Here is a 20,195-nt window from a genome sequence, read left to right on the forward strand (position 1 = left end):
GGTTGCACATCAAACTCAGTGCTTCAGCTTTGCACCCCTTGCCCCTCATTTTGCACCAACTTGTCTTTGCCTCCACACCTCCAGGCCTCCATCCCCTCTGCCCTCCAGCCCTCGGCACCTAAAGCTAAGTCCCTACCCAACCACAACCCAGTCCTAGCTTGCAAGCTGGTTTTTAGGCTTGGCCCGTGAGTGTGTGTGTGTGTGTCACTCCCCTCCCCTAAGCACAGGTGGACTTGTAGGGAACGCTGCCAAATACTTTTGGTTTAGAGGGAGGGAGGGGTGTTGGCTGAGGCTGGTGGGTGTAGCAGTTTTTGTTTTGTTGTGTTTCTTAGATAACCGTTTCATGGAACGGTACCTTTTCACTCCCCCAAATCACTGACACACCTTCAGAGCAAATTTGACTCTATCTCGCCTGCTCTCACTTTCACATGTCTGCCCGTGCCGAGACAGCGTTCGACTTCCCTGACAGGGACTGAGGGCGTGAGAGCAACTCAACTCAAAACTTCTTTAAAGGTCAGTAACATCTCTCTTAACATCTTTTCTTCCTCTGTCATTTCTTTTCTGTTTTTTCTTCGTTGTGCGACTATTTCCCATAAAAAAGTCATAATGAGAGGTTCATATTTTCTGTGTGTTATGGCAAAATTTCAAAGCGTGCAAGAGTTGTCTGCGCCCCAGTGAGCTCCAGAATCGGACTTGAGGGTGGCTGACCTCTTGTAGAATCAGGGTTTCTGTGTTGGGCCCATATATCAAACTCTTCATAAAAGGGATGTCCAGTGCTCTCCGGAAACCTTCCTGTGCGCATCTTGCTGCGGATGTGCATGCAGCGGAAGCCTCGTCCTTCTCACTCTGTAGAATCCGCACACTGAGGAGGAAGCAAGTGAAAGCATGACAAGGCTGGAACAGACTGAAAGTATCACATCAATCTTAATCTCACTTGTTACTGTGGCAGCAGCGTAGGAATCATCGTGCATGATTTATATATTCTATATGATGTTTTTCCTCATTAGCCTCAACTATCTGCCGTCAAGAAGCCACCCCAGGGGTTATAAGATTAAATCTATTAGAGTCTGAGAGCATGTCAGCTCTGTAAATAACATGGTGCTAATAAGACACATGGGATGACATCTGTCCTCCAGGATTCTGTTTAATCAGTTAGCGATCTTGCACACTCACAATTAACTTAAAAGTATGCACGGATTTAGTTTCTCTGTGCAACAGATGTGGGGGCAGAAGTGTGACATTCAGAATGTTTTTATTCTTCCTGTCTATGACCCTCTCTACACACACACACACACACACACACACACACACACACACACACAGTAACTTCAAACTTAACTAAACCATAAATTGCTGATACAAGCACCCCAGTATTTTAAAATTGACTATATGACTTTGAGTAAATGAAAATGAGAAAAATATATATGTTTTCATGCAGGCAAAAACTTTGTCTCTGTTATCAGACACATGATGGATAAAAGAAAAGAAAACATAGCCTCCTCAAAGTGTACTTCAAATAATAAATAATACAATGTATGGGTGTGAGACAATAGCAAGAAACAAATGAGAATAAAAACTTTCTTATGAAAATACTTTGAAGCAGCATGTACAGAACATGTAATAAGAGACGGAGTATTGGGGCCACATTGAAGAAAATAATAACTTTCATGAAGATTTTGTGAATGGTGAGAACAAAGTCATAATATTGGGAGAATACAGAGAAATACTTTTAGGAAATTAGCAGAGAGGAGAACCAGCGCTTGCCACAGTTCCACTCCTTCTGGATCCAAAATCTTGAAACAATCAAACTTTGAGAAACTATTGAATTTGAATTTCATGCAGATGTAACCAACAGCAACCTCACTGGCGATCACAACCAAAGTAGCATGGTTAGCAAAATCATTTTTCAAGTCCCGATACTTATGATAATGTTGATGAGCCACAATATGTAGTATTTTCTGATTCCCCCCTTTAACATGTCACCTAGCCAAAAACTAAGACTTTTTTCTCGCAAAATTACAACTTTTTCGTCCTAAAATTATGGCTTTTATTTCGTTAAAATTACAACCTTTATTCTCATAGGAGTACAACTTTTTTCTCATAAAATTACAACTTTATACTCAGAATCTCTGATTTTTTTCAGTGAGCCTATACTCTGTCGCAATAACACTTGTATCCTAGTCTGAATCTGTTATCGGCCTTTATCACTTGACAAAAAAACAAGCAGGGCCTACAGAGCTCTCTTCCTGTCACAGTGGGGTTACATGGGGATAAAAAGTCAAGTAGACACCACACCTACTCTAGACAGGAGAGAGAGAGAGAGAGAGAGAGAGAGAGAGAGAGAGAGAGAGAAAGAGAGAGAGAGAGAGGCTGTCTTTCTGAGTCTCTCTGTCTCCTGGATTATCTGAATTTAACCTGATCCACTCAGGCCTTTTGTTGCCGGGCCTCTTTTACGTCAGTTTGTTTAACAAACATTACCCGAGGCAGATCTCTTCATGTTCGTACAATCTCACCTATAGTATACTGTATATGATAAGCCCACATTGTGTGTTTAGTGAGTGCGTGGTCGTATATATGCGAGAGCGTGAATGCACTTGACGGAAGGAGCGAGAGGCTTGAATCTGTCAAGTGAGTGAGGGTGTGGCCTCATTATTGCAGAAATGATGTGTTCAAGATGAGACTGACCGAGCGAATGAGTCCACACGCCTTCTTCCCAACTGACAGCGTGTGGGCATGTCCATGTGACGAGGGATACGCAATCTGACTTTAACCTCCTGTGACCCACTTTATCACAGCTGCTGAATCAGTGTTTCCAAACCACGCTCAAACTGAATCAAACCTGGGTGACAACGTGTCACCTGGCTAATTAGGTGTGCACCCTCAAAACAACCTCTCAGGCTCAAATGAATGCGCTTGTGGTTGTATATGTCTATCATGGCTGAGTAGCCGTTTGCGAGTGCGTGCGTGCACGTCCGCCCCCCTCCGTAGGATGGAGGTCCAGATTTTGTTGTGTGGAGTCGGCCTGGGTGAGTAAGCCGCCCCTCACAGATGAATAGAGGATGGGAGGAGGCTTGAAGAGGCTGCCGTGGGTGGGAGGCCCGAGCCCTGCCAAAAAAGCTCCTTCTGTGGGATTTGTGTACTTTTGTGCTCCTCACGAAACGCGGCACCTGGCTCGAACGACAAAGCAGCCGGGGAGGCAGGCACCCGCGCTACCACAGGTCGATCGCACCGATTCTCCATTCCCACCATTCTTAATCCTTCCGTACATGCTGCTTTCTTCTTTTTTTTTTATCACTTTTAAGATTCTGCCTGATAACATTCACATAGATTAACCCTGCACCTCGAGGCACATTAAGCCACCTTTGCTCACAATTATGAGAAACTACAGCAAACATCCTGTAATATTAGACATTTCTTTTCTTGAATTGCACCGGATTAATGTATAAATAGGTTATTTGCATCAGTAAATAACATTAGTTTTTAGTTATGTCTTCATTTTAAACTTGATTTAACTTATTTTATAAATTGCTTATGATACGGAAAATATGTGTGGCTTTGTGTGTTTGTATGGTTTCTTCTGTTCCCAGTAGAGTGGCAGTAACCAGAGAAATATTTTTTGTCACACTTCAACATTTGAAATGTCAGTGGCAGCCACAATTTGTAATGCGGTTGTGCAATGAAGCATTTTACATACAAATTGTGGGTGTTTCCTGAATGTTACCTCGATAATAGAAAATAGGCCCCTGTAACCACTGGCAACCCACCTCGCCTCAGCCTATACAGTGACAAGTGCAAGGAGACATGCCTGCCAGCTTGACAAAGGGGGGGGGGGGATATCACCCAGTAAATTGGAAAATTAAATCGCTTGTTCTATAGAACCGAGCTACAGAGACGTTGCGGGGAACATACAGAGTCGAATGTCAGTCAGCATCGGAGAGTTAGATGAAAAAAAAAAAAGAAGAAAGGGAAAAAAAAAAAAAGAGCACGATTTCATAATGTCTAAAAGAAAGATCTGGGTTGAATAAGTGGGTCCACCCACCTGTGTGTGAGAGGCAGTGAGAGAAAACGCAGGGCTGGATGGCAGTTTTAGAGACATGAGTGTGTGGGTTAGGCTAGCTGGCCTGCTTATGCTATCTAATCACTGGGAGAGAAAGGAGAGAAGCATGCCTTGATCCACCCACCCACCCCAGACAAACAGCAGTTAGCCTGCTAAGTACTATATGTGGTTGCCTGCAGCTCTGGGCCGTACATGGGGGAACGGAGAGAGAGAAGAAATGTGACAGAGTCTGCAGGCTACAGATATTCAGCACAATTATGTCTCATTCTGTGCTGGGGGGGAAGAGAGATGTGTCAATCTGGAAGCAAGAATGGGTCACGACTGCATGTGAGGGAGAGTGTGAGGCATGCTCGGTGTGTGTCGGTGAAAGAAGTTGGACACGATCCAGCAGATTTTCAGGGGTGCAAATAAAACTAATGAGAGTTCACTGATGGATTTTGAACCAAATTGGCCACATTTGTTTTAGCCTTTAAATATAAGTGATGGATTCAATCATGTAAGTTTCATATAAACAAGTCAAGTAACAATGACTGTTCACATATGTTAACATTTTCTTTGTCTTAAAATATAAGCAGCCACGAGTCGTGATCCTGCTGTGTTGATTTCACCGCTTTGTGTTTGTCATCTGGGTCACGTACAGATTACTTACCTGTGTGATACCTGAGTGGGTGGGAAGTGATTGTCCAAAAATAGCTGACCTACGCATCACACTGGTGCATGTGTGAGTGTACATGTGGTTCAATGCGGTCCGCCACCTCGTGCACACGTGTGTACGCGTGTGTGTGTGTTACGTGTGCCATGACAGGCATCTGTCTCCCTTGCCCTGCAGCCTGACTGGTTTTAATTAGGAGGTTCCAGAGTGCCCGAGGGCTCTCCTGCTGACACACACACACACAAACATGCATACACACACACACTACCTGAGGGCAGACAGAGGCTGTCCCACCAAGGCTGGCCTCCTCCTCGTTATCACCATACGGCGTTGTCCTCATTCACCCCGCGACCCTGCCAAAACACACACACACACACACACACACACACAAATATTCACACAAAGCGAATCAAATGAGCACAACACAGTAGCAGAATGCATTCAGAAGTACAAACATGGCGGTTGAGGTCGGGAGGTCGACTCCTTGTACACTTTGTTGCATTTTCTGGTACAGAATAAATTTCCACATTCTATCAAGGACATAAAAACAAAAGTGCATGGCAGCGCCGCAGACATGAAGAGTAATATTTGTCTTCAGTAAACATCACCACAGACATTCAAGTTGTCTTCACACACACACACACACTTTACACAAAGCATTATGGCCACCTGTGAAACACTGTAACTGTCTCTCCCAGCACTCCCAGTTCTAAATATGCAGCTTGTGTACTTAGCCTCCCTTTTGGCAAAGAATCCAATAGCGATTAGGAGGATGTCGGAGAAGAAGACCAAACAGGAGAAAGTTAAAGCACAAACAGAAAGGTCAGCAGTGAGTGAACGCCCCCACCTCACTCACCCAAATGGCATGCTCCAAGGTGGTTCTAATGACCTCAGTGCACCGACAGATGGGTGTGTGTCTGTGATTGAGCAAGGCACAGGTACAGTGCGGTTTTCACACAGGCCTGCCTCCCTTTGTGTTTAAAGCAGCATTGCATCTGTGCATGTGTCTCCAGCCTTGACCTTCTGGAGGTAGGAGGGTGTAGACCGGGGAGGCTGCTGCGATGTGATGCACTATCTTTGGACGGTGGGGGGATGACTGCCTCCCTTTCCTGCCTTTCCCCCACACCAGGCCACACCTGGCCTCCGAGACACCAGGGTAAAGGGCACGAGTCAGGCTGATTGGATTTGTCTGTTTCTTGTCTTTTGCTTTTTGCTGCAACCTGGAATTTAAAGCTATATAATGCTATGTAAATTGTTTCTAATATTTTATTTGAAATAAAAAACAAATATCTTAATGTGAGGAGGTGCTGTCAAATAACCAAAATCAATAAGCAGCCTGGCAGCAGAGCAAAAACATTCTCCTCTGACGTTTGAGTCTACCAACCAATCAGAGAAGGCCAAAATAGAGGCCAATAGAGAGCGGCTCGGGTCTCAGTTTTCTTTCACGAATCAAGCCCGACCCGAACCCAACATGAATTCTGTTTTAGTTTGGAAGCCGACCAAGCTCGATTACAGACACATGCAGTTTAACACTTAAAATAGGGGGCCCTTTAAAACAAGCATGCTTTAAAACAACTATATAACAATGTCAGTTAAACGTATGTAGATGCTACATTGGGTCACTTGCTGTGGAAAATATGAAATGCTGTTGATTTTCTGTGGAGGACCGTCTCAGTTATACCCATAAGTTTATTCAACAATTATCACAATTATCACTGCTTCCTCTTTATGACGCCACCTTTTTCAAACCGCATTCGAGTTTGGCCGCTTGGAACGTCTATAAACTTGTTTGCATTCTGACATGATTGAACAACACTTATTACAAGCTAGTTCTTTTCAAGAGTAACGTGACCTTTGGCTGAACACTGCACCACTTTGTGTTTGTTGCACCAGTGTACAGCTACGGTCTGGCGCAAACTATTTTTGAGATCTGCTGCTGCAAACAGCATTTGGGACATATTGCTTGTTGAGTGAACGCTGATGAAATTACTGCACACTCGCCTACCACATATATTTTACGGGGGAATGTGCAACTAACAAGAACCAGGTAATTTTCCAACTGATTTAACTCTGCAGGTCCGTAGATAAGTGAATGGAGAGTTCTGATGTTTTGGAAGTGGTAGCACTGTGCAGAGATTGGAATGTGTGTGTGTGTGTGTGTGTGTGTGTGTGTGTGTGTGTGTGTGTGTGTGTGTGTGTGTGTGTGTGTGTGTGTGTGTGTGTGTGTGAAAGTGAAAGTGGTGTATTCAAACAGTGGATGTGTGGTTGGTGTGTGTGTGACAGTCGAGCAGTGTTGGATCACACAATGGAGCTGCAGAAATGGGAGAAAAACGTGTTAATAAAGGGTTTTCTATCATATGAAGATCATTAGTTTTTCAGCATTCACAGCTAAAAGGTTCAAATAACTGAATTCATAACAAGGACAACCCTGTCAGGTTCAGGGTATTTGTTCTGCTAGAAGTTCCCTCAGTGTGTTTGTGATACTGTACACTAAGCCAAGTTCAGAGCAGCATCAAAGTCTCTGTGATATCAACTTTATGTAATGATGCTTCACACCCCACCCCCACTCCAAAGTGCCAATCTGGTGTCTTGGTGTGTGTATCTTGCTGGGCGCAGCAGGTGATGGTAAACAGGTACGTTGAGATGCCAGACAGACAGACAGACAGACTGAACAGACTAAACACATGACGCTTACTCAGCCCCTTGAATCCTTGAATCCTGTGACTGTTGCACTCGGGCTCAGCGACAGGACTAACCACATCTCGGTGTAGCCAAACACTCGAGAAGGATGCATGTGACAGTAAGATGAAAATGGATTTCATGCTTGTGTTATGATTTAAGAAATATGTTAAGTATTATTTCAATATAAATTTGCCTTTTAGTCATGCTACACTGTGATTAAATGAAAAATCGGACAGTACAACAGCCTGTAGTTTTAAAAAATTTGATGCGGACATTTTCCGGAATTTGCCTTTCACATATAGGAACACTGCAGGAGTCAGGACATTTTGCTGCTGTTTTTTCACATGGGCTCACAATTTTCATAATGGGGCTGCTGGGAAAAGTTCCAGAAAATGTCCGGAGCAGCTGACAAACAAAGAATTTCCATTCTCTGGACAATTTCAGTAAAATATCTCGTCGCGTGTCTGAAAGCATATTTAGTTTCCAAGTCGTCCTCTCAGGTAGCAGTGTGCTGCTGTGACGGCCGTGACGTGTTTAGAAACGATAGCCCAGCTTATAGGATGGCAACTGTTGTTTTTCTGGCTGTCTGGCCGGCCTGTGAGCAGTTAGTGGCTAACCCTGTTTATATATACTTGATGCCAATGTGAGCTGGCCTCAGCTCTCACCCTGTACAAAACAGTGTAAACCACCAGGGCATGGGCTGCGGTTTGCTTTGGTCCGTGTTTTCCCCCAGGGGGAAGTGGGCATAGCAGTCTGATGTAGCACTCTGATGTCGACTTGTTTGCGGAGGTTAACTCGACATAATTCAACTGCTTTCACAGTAGGACTGTCGCTCGTGTTTTATGGATGGTTAGGAATTTTTTTGTAGATTTGAAGGTCCAGAAACCACAAAGAAAACAATGGCTCAGTGCATATTCTACCTTTATGAATGAAAGACTGCTTAGTTTGGATTGTTCAACTTAGTTCTTATCTTAGCCGTCACAACTTTTGACATATCGTCTGTGAGAATCCCTCTTTGGATTTTAATGTTAATGAACAGCGGTCCCTGTTGAAACACTGGTTTGACCCCCAACTACCCATGAAATCCAACTGGCGCTCTGATTGAAAAAACAATGTGTTACTCAAAAGATATTGTTTTAGAAGAATTCTCTTAATTGTATTTCTAACATTTGATTTTTATGATCACAAAAAAAGGTTAGAAATGAAAACATTAAATATTTAAATAAATAACATGTTAAGATCTTCCTGATCCAAGTATAACAAAAGGCGTGGTTTGATGATGTCATACAGGAAACCCCGGTGGGTCTTTCAGATCCTGTGAATATGCGTACTCATACAAAACATAAATCTCTTTTTTGTATCCTTCTTTCTTTTCAGTTTTCTCTTTTTTCGGTTTCTCACCGTGACACGAACACACACACACATACATTTTGACACAAAACAGGAAGCAGATTTGAAGGCCATTCCTGCTGCCATTGAGTGCTGATACGATGCACATTTGCAAAAAAAATTTCTCTGCTCGCCACAGCCCAGAACTCCTCCTGAACCTGGTTTCACCTCAGTACATTTTTCAGCAGCTGGTCTTATTTTTGCACTTTTCTGCATGGACTTCCTCCTCCTCTCCACAGACTGAGGTGGCGGCGTGTACTTGCCGACCGTTACCCGTTTTTTTGGAGCCTTTCTGACTCAAAACAGGAATCTGACATTGGCCTCTCCACTCTTCTCTGTTTTTTTTTAAACCTGGGTGCTTTCAAAAGAAATGAAAACAAGTCTGTGCATTAATCACTTGTGGTATTTCAGACCTCAGATGGTGTTGACTTTTAAATAATACTTCCTCTCAAGTTGGTGGGTGTTTTCAGTTGTGTGTTGTGAGGAAGCATTAGCAGGGGCCGTGCACCTTTTGTCGCCTGCCTGAGAGCCTGAATCAGGACCAGAAAATTGGTCTATTGTTAGTTTTTATTATTTAAGTATTTATATATGATGTAAGACTATTTAAGAAAATATCATGACTCCATTTGAAACAGGTCTAAAACTCAAACTAGCATGCCTCCCAGCTGCTGTTGTGCTCCTGCCTCTGTGCATCTCCTCATCTCAGCTTGAGTCTAACCAACAGAGGGGCACAAAATAGTTTTCCAACTTTTCTCTCGCTTTTTTTTCTCCTCCCTTTCCTTTTTTACCCTCCCTCAGTCTCCCCAAACAACCCCTTCGAGTTCCTTTGCCCCGGTCCCTTTATACCAATATCCACTCTAACACAACTAAAAATTCATTTTGTCTGACCTAAATCAGAGGGTGTCTGCGCCATGGGCTTATTACACAGTGCGCTTAAACTTGTGTTGTGGAGGAGGATGGGGTATTATTATCTTCCAGCTACCCACCCTGCTATAAAAACTAGTGGTGCGACATCTCCACAGCGCAGTGCTGCTGCCCTCCCTCCCTTCCTCCCTTCCTCTCACTCCCTCGCTCGTCCTACACGAGCCACACACAACACACAGGCTGACTCGAAACTCCACACACCAGCCACGCTGCTTCACAGACAGACCCAAGAATCACACTCTCCGCTTCTCCTCCGCCGCGCTGCTCCTGCCCGCTCTCCACTGGATATTCCTCCCTGGGTGTTTTTATATATATATATATATATTTTTAATTTTTGTATTATTCTTATGAATGGGCAACCGTGGCCGGTGTGAGGAGCTTGTGAATGGACTGACTGACTGACTGACAGTCTGGCAAGAAGAGAGCGATAGAGAGAGAGAAAGAGAAAGAGAAAGAGAAAGAGAGAGAGACAGCTGTGTTTCAATTAAAGAGGGCAATGCTGAGAGGTCAAGCGAGGAGCCGCGGAGCCTGGAAATAAAACCAAAAAAAGACACGTGAGGGGAAATCGAGAAAGTGAAGGTACGGTAGGTTGAAGGCTGCTGGGAGCTGTGGGATGCTGGGAAACAATAAGACATGTGAATGTATGTGGATGCCAGACTTTTGGAGCAGCTTTGTGCATATATATATATATATATATATATATGTGTGTGTGTGTGTCTATAATAATCCCATTGTTGCAGTGTATGTGTGTTTGTGTGAACAAGCTTCCACTCGTGTGTCCTCCTTCAGTGTGCACATGTGCATCCCACTTATTATGTTGTAGCCTCCTGCTCCAGATCATAAAGGCCTGACAAGGTGCAAACAGGACAATAAAGTCACTTAATGATGCGTGTAATCATTTTGGCCGTAGTATAAATATTGTGCCATAAAAAGTCTGGAAATGGCATCGAGTGTTTACAGCATCACAACATGTCTTTGAAGTGTCGAGCATTTTCGCGAACTTAACTATGTGTTTCGTCGCCGGCAGTAATTACACATGTCACTTTTTTAGATATTACACATCCATATACGACGTTGTCCCTTTAAATGCAACATAAACACTCAGGTAATTCATTAAGTTGGGAGGTGTTTGGTGAGTGAGGCCAAAAATAAAAAAACATGTTATGGATTTTTAAAAAGGCTGAGCTGCAAATTATTGTTTACAGCCAAGTGGAGCTGGCAGACCTCTTAGCTCATCTAGTTACAGAATGCAGTGACCGGTAATCTCATCAGGACTGTTTACAAGCTGCTGTTTGTCATTCAGGTGTCAACGTTTCTTTGTACTCGTTGCATTCTTTCATGAAATTATGCACAGATTATTTATTAATAACTGTGTCTGTGGGAAATAAAATACACGGGATTCCTTTGCATATAAATATTCAAGCGCCGTATCAGATATTGTCAAATTGTGTCAAATAATTTAATATAGATCACTGACAAGTTTACTCTGTCACCTCTGATTGTCTCATTAGCTTCAGCCAGCGTTTAACCTACACCTGCCACTGTTTGATGAAACTTTTCTTCTTTAGCCTATTTTATTTTTTGTATGATTTTTATACATTCAGCTTGAAGATGGTTTTCCGAGTGTCCAAAAATACAGCTAAAGGAGATAATATTTTTTAACCAAATGTAAACTTTAATAATATCTATACTTTCCCAAAAAATATATTAAAAAAATGTTTTATTTAACCTTCACTTGTGGTACTGAATACAACTTTCTTCTGTTCAGTTGTGGGTCTATATTCAGGCCAAAAAAAGACGTAAACAAATCCTAAGTAACATCTATTTCACAGCGAATAGACTATAAGTGATGTTCTTCATCAGTCCAGCGATATTATGCAGCCAACGATAAACTTGTGTTTACTTTGGGGTGAGAGAGATAATGGTGTTTAGCTGTGGGCTCCCCTAAAGGCTCCAGAGGTGATTCTTAATGGACAGAAGTTCTTTGAGGAGCAGAGTGAGGTAAAGCGGCCTCCAGATCTCAGATGCTTACTTCAAATTATTTCATTCTATCAAACTTGTAATAAATGAATCTATTAAAAAGGCACAAAATACACTTGACCTATTGCTAAAATAATTGCAGGAAATATAGCAGTGAATTTGTCGGAATATTTTGACAATATGTTTAGAGTGAGGTTAAATTTGTTCACCTCGCTGGCTGATTTTGCATGAAAATATTCATAACTTTTAATTCAAGCCCATATATAATATATTTTAAAATAATAAGTATAAATTAATAAAATGTGCAGTAGCAAAACATTTTTAACTCCCCCTTTGTTCTGTAAAAGTGTAAAAGTGACATAAGTGAGCACTGGACTCACTTAAAAAAGTTTCTGGTGAAATTCAACTTTTAGGCGCAAATTGTGCAGTTAAATGCTCAAATTCCGCCCTGACATTTCATCATTATTATAAAGATAAATACACAACCCATGAAATTGTGTAACTGGCATTATACTCTGCACACCGGCTATAAGTGACAGCAATTAAAATAATAATTTTAAAACTTCCCCGTATGTTACCTATAGGCTCCAGACACTCGCTAAACAGGTGCACCCGTGTGTTACTGGTGATAATGGACTTCCTCACACAGTAGGTCAAATGAATGTCCTCTCCTCATTTTGTCTGTCAATGCTGTAAATTATTGGCCTCGCAATTGTCCATCTGTGACAGTTGTTTAGCAGGTGTTGGCTAAGGGCAGTCGCTGACAGGGGTAAACTTTGGCTGCAGGTGATTTAGCATGTGGGTCAGGTGGATGCAATGGCCTGACAGGGATAAACTAGGCTTTGGGTGTCGTGGCTTAGAGGCCAAATGAGTGTCTGTCCGTGACAAGGGTTGAGATGGACATTAGCTGCTGATTTGTGGCCTGAGCGGTCAGGGCTGGGGACAAGTTAGTCACTCCGCTCTGGGCATAATGATGATACAGCTGCAACAGGGGTAGCAAGAGGAGGAGGAAGAGGAGGAGGAAGAGGAGAATGATTAGGAGGAGGTGGAGGTGGTGGCGGCGGCGGCGGTGGCAGTGGAGGTGGTGATCAGAGCCCAGAAAGCAGATGAAGTTCTCTGGAGAAAGACGACAGTGAATGGAGGTGACACATGACTTGGGGTGGGAGTGCTGAGTTGAAAGTGTTGGTGACTAAGTGAGGCATGAGAGGAGACGTGGCCGGTACAGGCGGCCCGGAAAGAAGAAGCAGCACTGTCCATTATGTCATTATGTCTGCTTAATAATGAAGTTCTCAGCTAGTGTCACACGGCGAACTGAAATTCCTGATGAATTCAGCGATGCTTGCGTGATAAACAGAAATAGTTGCTGCAGCTGATTATTGGAATACGATAAGACTTTTACCCTTTATTAATTCAACAAACTGTGTGAACTCTGTCACTGTACAACAGCAGGTTGATTTGGACTGACAACTTTTTATTGAGTCAGATTTAGTACTAAGAAAAACATGTGTCCTTCCATGACTCGGCCAGAAAAGTAGGATGATCTAGAGCCAAATGACCTAAACAGTAATTATCAGAGCCCTTTCACAAGCAGTCCCCACCCTGGCTGCAGATGGGTGGGTGGGTGGGGTGTGTGTGCTTGTGTGTGTGTGTGTGTGTGTGTGTGTGTGTGTGTGTGTGTGTGTGTGTGTGTGTGTATAAAGGGTTAAGGCTGTTTGGCTGATGAAATGTCGCTCCAGGACCTTGTGGTGGGAAAGCTGTGCCCTCCTCCCCTCCCTGTCTATGTGGCACATCCTCCTTAGATCCTCTCCACATTGTAATTAGGGGCTGGCCGCTAAGAGCCAGCGGCAGGCAAACAGTGGGAATGGAGGGGAGTGGTGCTCGCTGGGGCACAAGGCGAACAAACAGCAACAGCAGCACGTGTCCCATAGTTCCAGTGGAGTGGGTGGGATGGATCGAGGGCGAGCGAATGACAGCGAGTTCGCCGAGCCCTCCCAGTCAGACTCCTTTTTTTCCCTCTCCCTCTTATCCACCCGGTGTTGTTCCAAGTTCTGCACTATTGTTTGCCTTGGCAGGCTGTTACTGGGAGGGGCCCCTCCGCTGGTGTTTGTGCAACCTGTTAGGGAACTTTCAGGGCCATACGATCCCTCCTTTGCTCTTTCACTGGAGATTCTCTCACCTTTTACCCAAGCTAATACTTTTAGGGATGTAACATGTGGTGTGAGATGTAATAGAAAAAGGGATACTGCTGTGTTCGGAGCGGAATCAGTGGAAGGAGTTTTAATATGATGTATTTTAGGATTTATTTGCACTGCAGGATGAGTATGAAATTCAACCCAGTTATAATCCCTTTTCTTTTCATTCATTCTTTAAGATTTTAGAAACATCATTTCATCAGTTTGGCCACCGCAACTTTCTCTTGTCACTCTTTTGTTCCAGTTTCTGCTCAATGAAGTGGCACAGGTCTGCGGGCCTATATCCTATACCCCCCCCCTATAGACATTTTAATTATGTCCACACTGTATCAATGGCATGAACATAGCAACAGTAGCCTAGCAACAAGATCGACAAGAATAAACTACATGTAAGATTGGTACCCAAGTTGTATGCCTGCAGGTGAACTAAGGGATTTTCTGAATTGTCTTTTTTTTTACTTCTTTGGCATGCTGCAGCACAAGAAACAAGACAGTGAGACACTAGGACTAGGGTGTGTGTGTGTGTGTGTGTGTGTGTGTGTGTGTGTGTGTGTGTGTGTGTGTGTGTGTGTGTGTGTGTGTGTGTGTGTGTGTGGCTTCAGCCCTGGACCATTTAGAGCCAGTCAACAATGCAGCTGTGGTGAGTGGGGCCGCTTCAAAGTATTTATCTACACATGCCTCCAGTGACCACCAAGTGTGGATGGCTAAGTTTAAGCTCTATTCATAGATGTGAATGAATGAGCACTGTGCCAGAGGGAGTTTTATCACTGTGACTGTAAACAACAGCAGAGTGAATCAACAGGTAGGAGCTCAAGTAGCCGTGGGATGGAGATTTTAAGAACTCGGTGCAGATTTGTACAATATCTGCTGTCGAGTCAAACAACGTGAGGCCAGGTTGCACACTAAGCAATCTGACAGGATACAGCATCTAGAATCTGACCTCTTTCTTTGTTTCTCACCACATCCCAATCACTCTCTCTGCAGCTGACGTGAAGGTATCGGCTTGCTTTGTGCTCATATCTGCCAGAGGCAGACAAGAGGGATGGACGTTACTATCTCAGGATCTCTTGCTGCGTCGTGCAGAAGTAAAACAGTCCTTTACACAAGTCAAACACGGCCTTATCAAGATGATGGGTTTCCCTATAGCTCTCAACACTTTCCTGCAAGACATCCTGATAACACATTCAAGATTAAATTTTACCCGATGTGATGTTTGCTCGAAAGGAGACATGCTGTATTTACCACTTGTTGTCTTTTCTGCACAGATGGCACACAAACATTCATGCTTACAGTATATTTCAATAAAGCAGGGCTGCCACTCATGGCAACAAACTAGACTCGCCCTCGGTAAAGCACATAACTCCACCAAGGACAACCACATTAAACCCACTAGATGTGGATTCTTATTTGGATCTTCACCAAAATACACATAGATATCAGTCTCCTAAACACGGCAGATTTTTTTTCATCTGGATCCAAGAATTATTCTTACAGAAATCAAGTAAAATGTTGCAAAAGCCCTATGTCGCAATGTTAAAGAAAGTGGAAAACAAAATCCCGGATCCTCCCCCTGATCCAGATCCATGCCAAAGTCTAACAAGTTCTTCCCTGACCCATACCACATACTTTGACTAAGTCTCGTGCTAATCCATGCAGCATACAGCAAGGTAAAAATCCTTTGTCTGCTGCTTATTATTGTTGTCACTCCATGTTAAACGGAGGAGTGACCTGTTTCATTATTTGCTTGAACATGCAAAAAGGGCAGGTTTGAATGAATCACCGTTTAACATCCCCCCAAAGTGTGGTTCTCACACGGCATTTTTTGCATTTAAGTCACAGAATTAAGCATCTGTTTTTCTGAAAGATAAGTCCCCGGTGATCGTTCAACATCCCAAAACTTAACACAGCTTTAAAAGCACAGTCTTCCCTCCATCTGGAATAAAAAAGTTTATTTTCTTTATACAAACAGCTATTTCTTACTTCTTTTTTTGTCATATTTTGTTGTACAAAATGAGCAAAGACATGGCAACACTTTCAGCCTTTATTTGAAATTAAGAAATGGATTCACATCTCAGGAAATGTGTCTAAATTATAATGAAAATGTATTGTGAGCCAGACAGACCTTGAAGTGTTTTCAATTTTCTAAAGAATTCTTAGAATCTCTTCTGTATTGTAAAACAACCTTGTGGGTTTATGAAACACTGCTGCAGTTTATCTTTTAGAAAAAACAGATGCTTAAGTAAATTTCATGCAAAAATGAGAGGAACAAACCAAGCTATAGTTTTTGGTTCCCCAAAATGACGTGTTTCTTTCAGTTTGACCTTCTTATTCGAGTGTTACTAAACGGTTCAATGTCTCTGCCTCCCATCCAGATTATCACCAAAGACTAAGAGAGGAGGATGGTTCATCACAGAGAAGAGGACCTGATTGGGATCCCCTTCCCCAATCACAGCAGCGACGTCCTCTGCAGCCTCAATGAGCAGCGGCGTGAGGGGCTGCTCTGCGATGTAATCCTCATCGTCCGTGACCAGGAGTACCGCACCCACCGCTCTGTCCTGGCCGCCTGCAGCCAGTACTTCAAGAAGCTCTTCACAGTTGCCACCGCTGATGGTGGAGATCCCCATCACACGGCGGCCGTGTACGAAATTGACTTTGTGGCCCCGGACTCCCTCACGGCCATCCTGGAGTTTGCCTACACCTCCACTCTGACCGTGACGGCGTCCAACGTTAAAGAGATCCTGAACGCGGCTCAGATGCTCGAGATCCCGTGCATCATCAACGTTTGCATGGAGATCATGGACAGTGGGGGTGTAGAGGGCGGCGGTGGGAGGAGGGAGGAGGAGGAGGAGGAGGAAGAGGAGGATGCGGAGGAGGACGAGGAGGAGGAAGAAGAGGAAGAAGATGAAGAGGAGGACATGGGATCGAGGAGGGATGAGCAGGATGAAGAGGAGGACAACGTCAGCGAGAGGTCACTGCAGTCGTCGGAGAGCCGAGGGGAGCAGACGCCTCCGGGGATGGAGGAGTCGCAGCCTCCGAGCACCTCCACGTACCAGCAGCAGTTTGACGTGCACAGAGAGTCGTCACAGTCGCAGTCTCCAGACAACATGAGGGGGAAACAGGTAAGTTCACTGGACATCAAGTAAAAAAAAAAAGACTTAATTACTATTTCTAAGTTCATGGCTTATGATGCCGTTGTTGTGTTGCAGGAGAGTATGGAGAGTCGGGCTCTGAAGGATTTCTCCATCGAGTCCCTCCTCCAGGAAGGGCTGTATCCTCGCATGTCAACACTGGATCGGAGGGCCAGCTTCTCCCCTCTCTTCCCCGGCTTCTACCCCTCCATGTGGGCTGCAGAGTTCCCAGCCTTCCCTCAGCAGCTCCTGGACCCCGGCCACCGTCAACACCCCCATGCAGGTGCTTCACTGCCAACCAGGCTCCCCCACGCATTCTCCACCTCCGCCCAGCGCGAGGCCTCCAGGCCCCTCGACCTAGCCGTGAAGAGAGAGATCATAAAGGAGGAGATGAAAGAGGAAGTCCCACCCAGTCTGCTCCACGGCGACTTCCTGAAAGAGTTTGTCAGCTCGGGCCTAGGCGGCACGGTGAACGCCGGGTCGGTGCCCTCAGAGGGTCACGCTCTGGGTCAGATTAAGGACGAGGCCGACTTCCGCTCGTACCTGAGCTTCCTGAGCTCGGCTTCCCACCTGGGGGCGCTCTTCCCTCCCTGGCAGCTGGAGGAGGAGAGGAAGATGAAGCCAAAGGCGTCACAGCAGTGTCCGATCTGCAACAAGGTCATCCAAGGAGCCGGGAAACTGCCACGACACATGAGGACGCATACGGGAGAGAAACCATACATGTGCACTATCTGTGAAGTACGATTCACCAGGTATGTGAAGCGAGTTGTTCACGTCACAGAGAGATCGTGTTGAGATGTTAATGTTTTCCTGTGTTTTCACGAGAAAGCAGCATCAGGTTATGTCAGACAGCACAGTTAACGGAAAAGTACCCCATGCTCTTTAGACTGAGGTTAATCTGCTTTCATCTCATCTGAATATCTCAGAGCTGAAAGTGGAAAGCCCCCTCCACACGTTTCTTATTAGTGATATGTCTCTCAGCTACATCCTTCTTCTTTGGTCTATTTTCCACCTACGTTTTTAGAGCAGCACATTGTCAGTGGAGAAACTATGTTATAGATCAAATTCTCTTCAAATACAATATTGACTTTTAAAATTCACTCGTATGGAAAAAGATCTTGAAAGCAGCGTTGTAATTTAAGTGTGAACCTTTCAAACCAATGAGATTTTGTAAGAAACCGTGTGGTTTTGATCTTTTCTCAGACAAGACAAGCTGAAGATCCACATGAGGAAGCACACAGGCGAGCGCCCCTACATCTGCCTCCACTGCAACTCCAAGTTTGTCCACAACTACGACCTGAAGAACCACCTGCGAATCCACACGGGGGTCCGTCCCTACCAGTGCGAGCACTGCTACAAAAGTTTCACGCGGTCCGACCACCTACATCGACACATCAAGAGGCAGAGCTGCCGAATCTCCCGCCCTCGGCGGGGGCGAAAGCCGGCCGCCTGGCGGGCCACACCAAACAGCAACTTCCTGTGCCCCCCCTCCGCCGCCACCAACCGCTTTGAGGAGAACGGGTTAAGCCCTGCGTACCAGGCGGTCAAGAGTCACGGACTTGGGGAGATGCTCGGCCTCGGCAGTAGGGGTCTGGGCATTAAGAGCTCGGGCAGGGAGAGCAGGGAGGAGCGGCGAGCAGAAGGGAAGCACGCCGCAGAGGAGGAGAAGGCAGGAGACGGGAGGCAGAGAGGAGTGTTCGCCTTCGCTCTGGCTGGAGAAGAAGTGCTTACCCACTCACCATTTTATGCTGCGACCTCTGACCCCTGGACCATGAGACTGGAGCGCGCTCCACCCATCTCTGAGCCGGCCAAATGAACTCAGGTCTGCGGAAGACGACAAAAGACAAGAATGAAAATCTCTTTAATCTCCATGTCTGTTCAGCTCCAGGAAGCTAAAGCACCTTTTTTAAAGAAAAAAAAAGTGAGATCAGTGAACTAAGCCTGCTTATGTGGCAGTGTTTTTTTGTTTTGTTTTTCAAATTGGAAAACGCAGTCTAATTAAACAATTTCCAAGATGCCATGTTAAATAATAATTTCAGCCCTGTGGATGTTTGCAGATCATTTGAAAAGAGGTAATGTGGAGAACATTTCAGAGTACTGTTAGGTGTTATTTGCATTATTTCTCTACAAGGTTGTATAAATTAATTTTTGTTCAAAAATCTATTAACATATTTCTACAATGTCCTCTGAAGCAAGATAAAATCAGGCTTTTATTTTGAAAATAATTCATATGCAAGAAACTGTTTCCTACATCCAGAGCAGGACTGATTGTTATTTGAATTAATGACGAAAATTTTCGATTTAATAACCAAATATGAATGGTAGAAAAAATGTTTTTATAACTGAAACATTCCCCTATCCTTCAATGAAGAAGGGAAGTGACATAAATAATTAAAATAGAATCCTAATAAATAAAAACCTTCATCCAAACATCTCACCCTGATGTTTATTATGGATGGCTGTGTTAAGGTGTTGAAAAGGCATCAGTTATTAAAAAGAAACATGAACAACTATTAGATTACTGCAGGGCATCGTCTGGCACACGTCCTGAAAGTACGATTGTTTCCAGCATATTTAATAATCAAAAACAAAGGGAACTCACTTGAAAAATAAATAAAATCAGGATGTTAGATGATGTGTTATGTTCCTCTCACTGCCTTGTTCTGATTCAAGCTCCTCGTCTGCACTATTGTACATAGACACAAACGTTTGGCCATTGTGGTGTTAATTGCTGATGATGTAAAAGAAAGAGAAAAAAAAAGGATGACGGACAAACGACATCCATCCAAAGATGTGTACTTTGATATTTCACAGACTTGAATAAGACTTGGTTTTGATGTTTTCATGTATATTTCTGACTAATCAAACTGCCGCTTTAGCTCTACAGTATGCTTGTGATTTTTTTTTTTCCTGCTGCAAAAAGTCATGAGGGTTTCAGGCCCCTGTTTTCATATAATGTTGATCTCTGATTTGTGTATAAAGACGTTCAAAAATGATTTGAATTGAAATGGGAAAGTATTTTCTTGCTATTTATGCATATTTAAATGAATGAGCCTTGGCTATATTTTGCAAATCGTTTTATAAAGACACTAAATGTTGAACTTTGCTCTTTGTCGGGGAGTATTATTACCACAAGGTGTGTGTGTGTGTGTGTGTGTGTGTGTGTGTGTGTGTTAGTTTTAGACACAGGA

General features: G+C 43.9%; 1 protein-coding gene across 2 annotated transcripts; it reads left to right on the forward strand.

Moving 5' to 3' along the window:
* Positions 1-384: 384 nt before the first annotated feature.
* Positions 385-20,110, forward strand: LOC117772048 (zinc finger and BTB domain-containing protein 7C). Of its 2 annotated transcripts, none has more exons than XM_034602979.1 (4): positions 385-513; positions 16,249-16,995; positions 17,083-17,756; positions 18,208-20,110. In XM_034602979.1, exons 2-4 carry the CDS (start codon positions 16,276-16,278, stop codon positions 18,818-18,820), a joined length of 2,007 nt encoding a protein of 668 aa, XP_034458870.1. In that variant the 5' UTR covers positions 385-513; positions 16,249-16,275; the 3' UTR covers positions 18,821-20,110. The 2 variants fall into 2 exon arrangements, with proteins under 2 accessions (XP_034458870.1, XP_034458869.1); XM_034602978.1 differs by lacking the exon at positions 385-513 and adding an exon at positions 9,614-10,283.
* The last annotated feature ends 85 nt before the right edge of the window (positions 20,111-20,195 follow it).

The sequence above is a fragment of the Hippoglossus hippoglossus genome, chromosome 12 (genome assembly GCF_009819705.1).
Source record: "Hippoglossus hippoglossus isolate fHipHip1 chromosome 12, fHipHip1.pri, whole genome shotgun sequence".
Classification (NCBI taxonomy): Eukaryota; Metazoa; Chordata; class Actinopteri; order Pleuronectiformes; family Pleuronectidae; genus Hippoglossus; species Hippoglossus hippoglossus.

Coding starts and splice junctions, on each gene's coding strand:
- LOC117772048 (XM_034602979.1), top strand. CDS start 16,276: ATGGTTCATCACAGAGAAGAGGACCTGATTGGGATCCCCTTCCCCAAT. Junction 16,996..17,082: donor ACAACATGAGGGGGAAACAG/GTAAGTTCACTG, acceptor GTTGTGTTGCAG/GAGAGTATGGAGAGTCGGGC. Junction 17,757..18,207: donor TGTGAAGTACGATTCACCAG/GTATGTGAAGCG, acceptor ATCTTTTCTCAG/ACAAGACAAGCTGAAGATCC.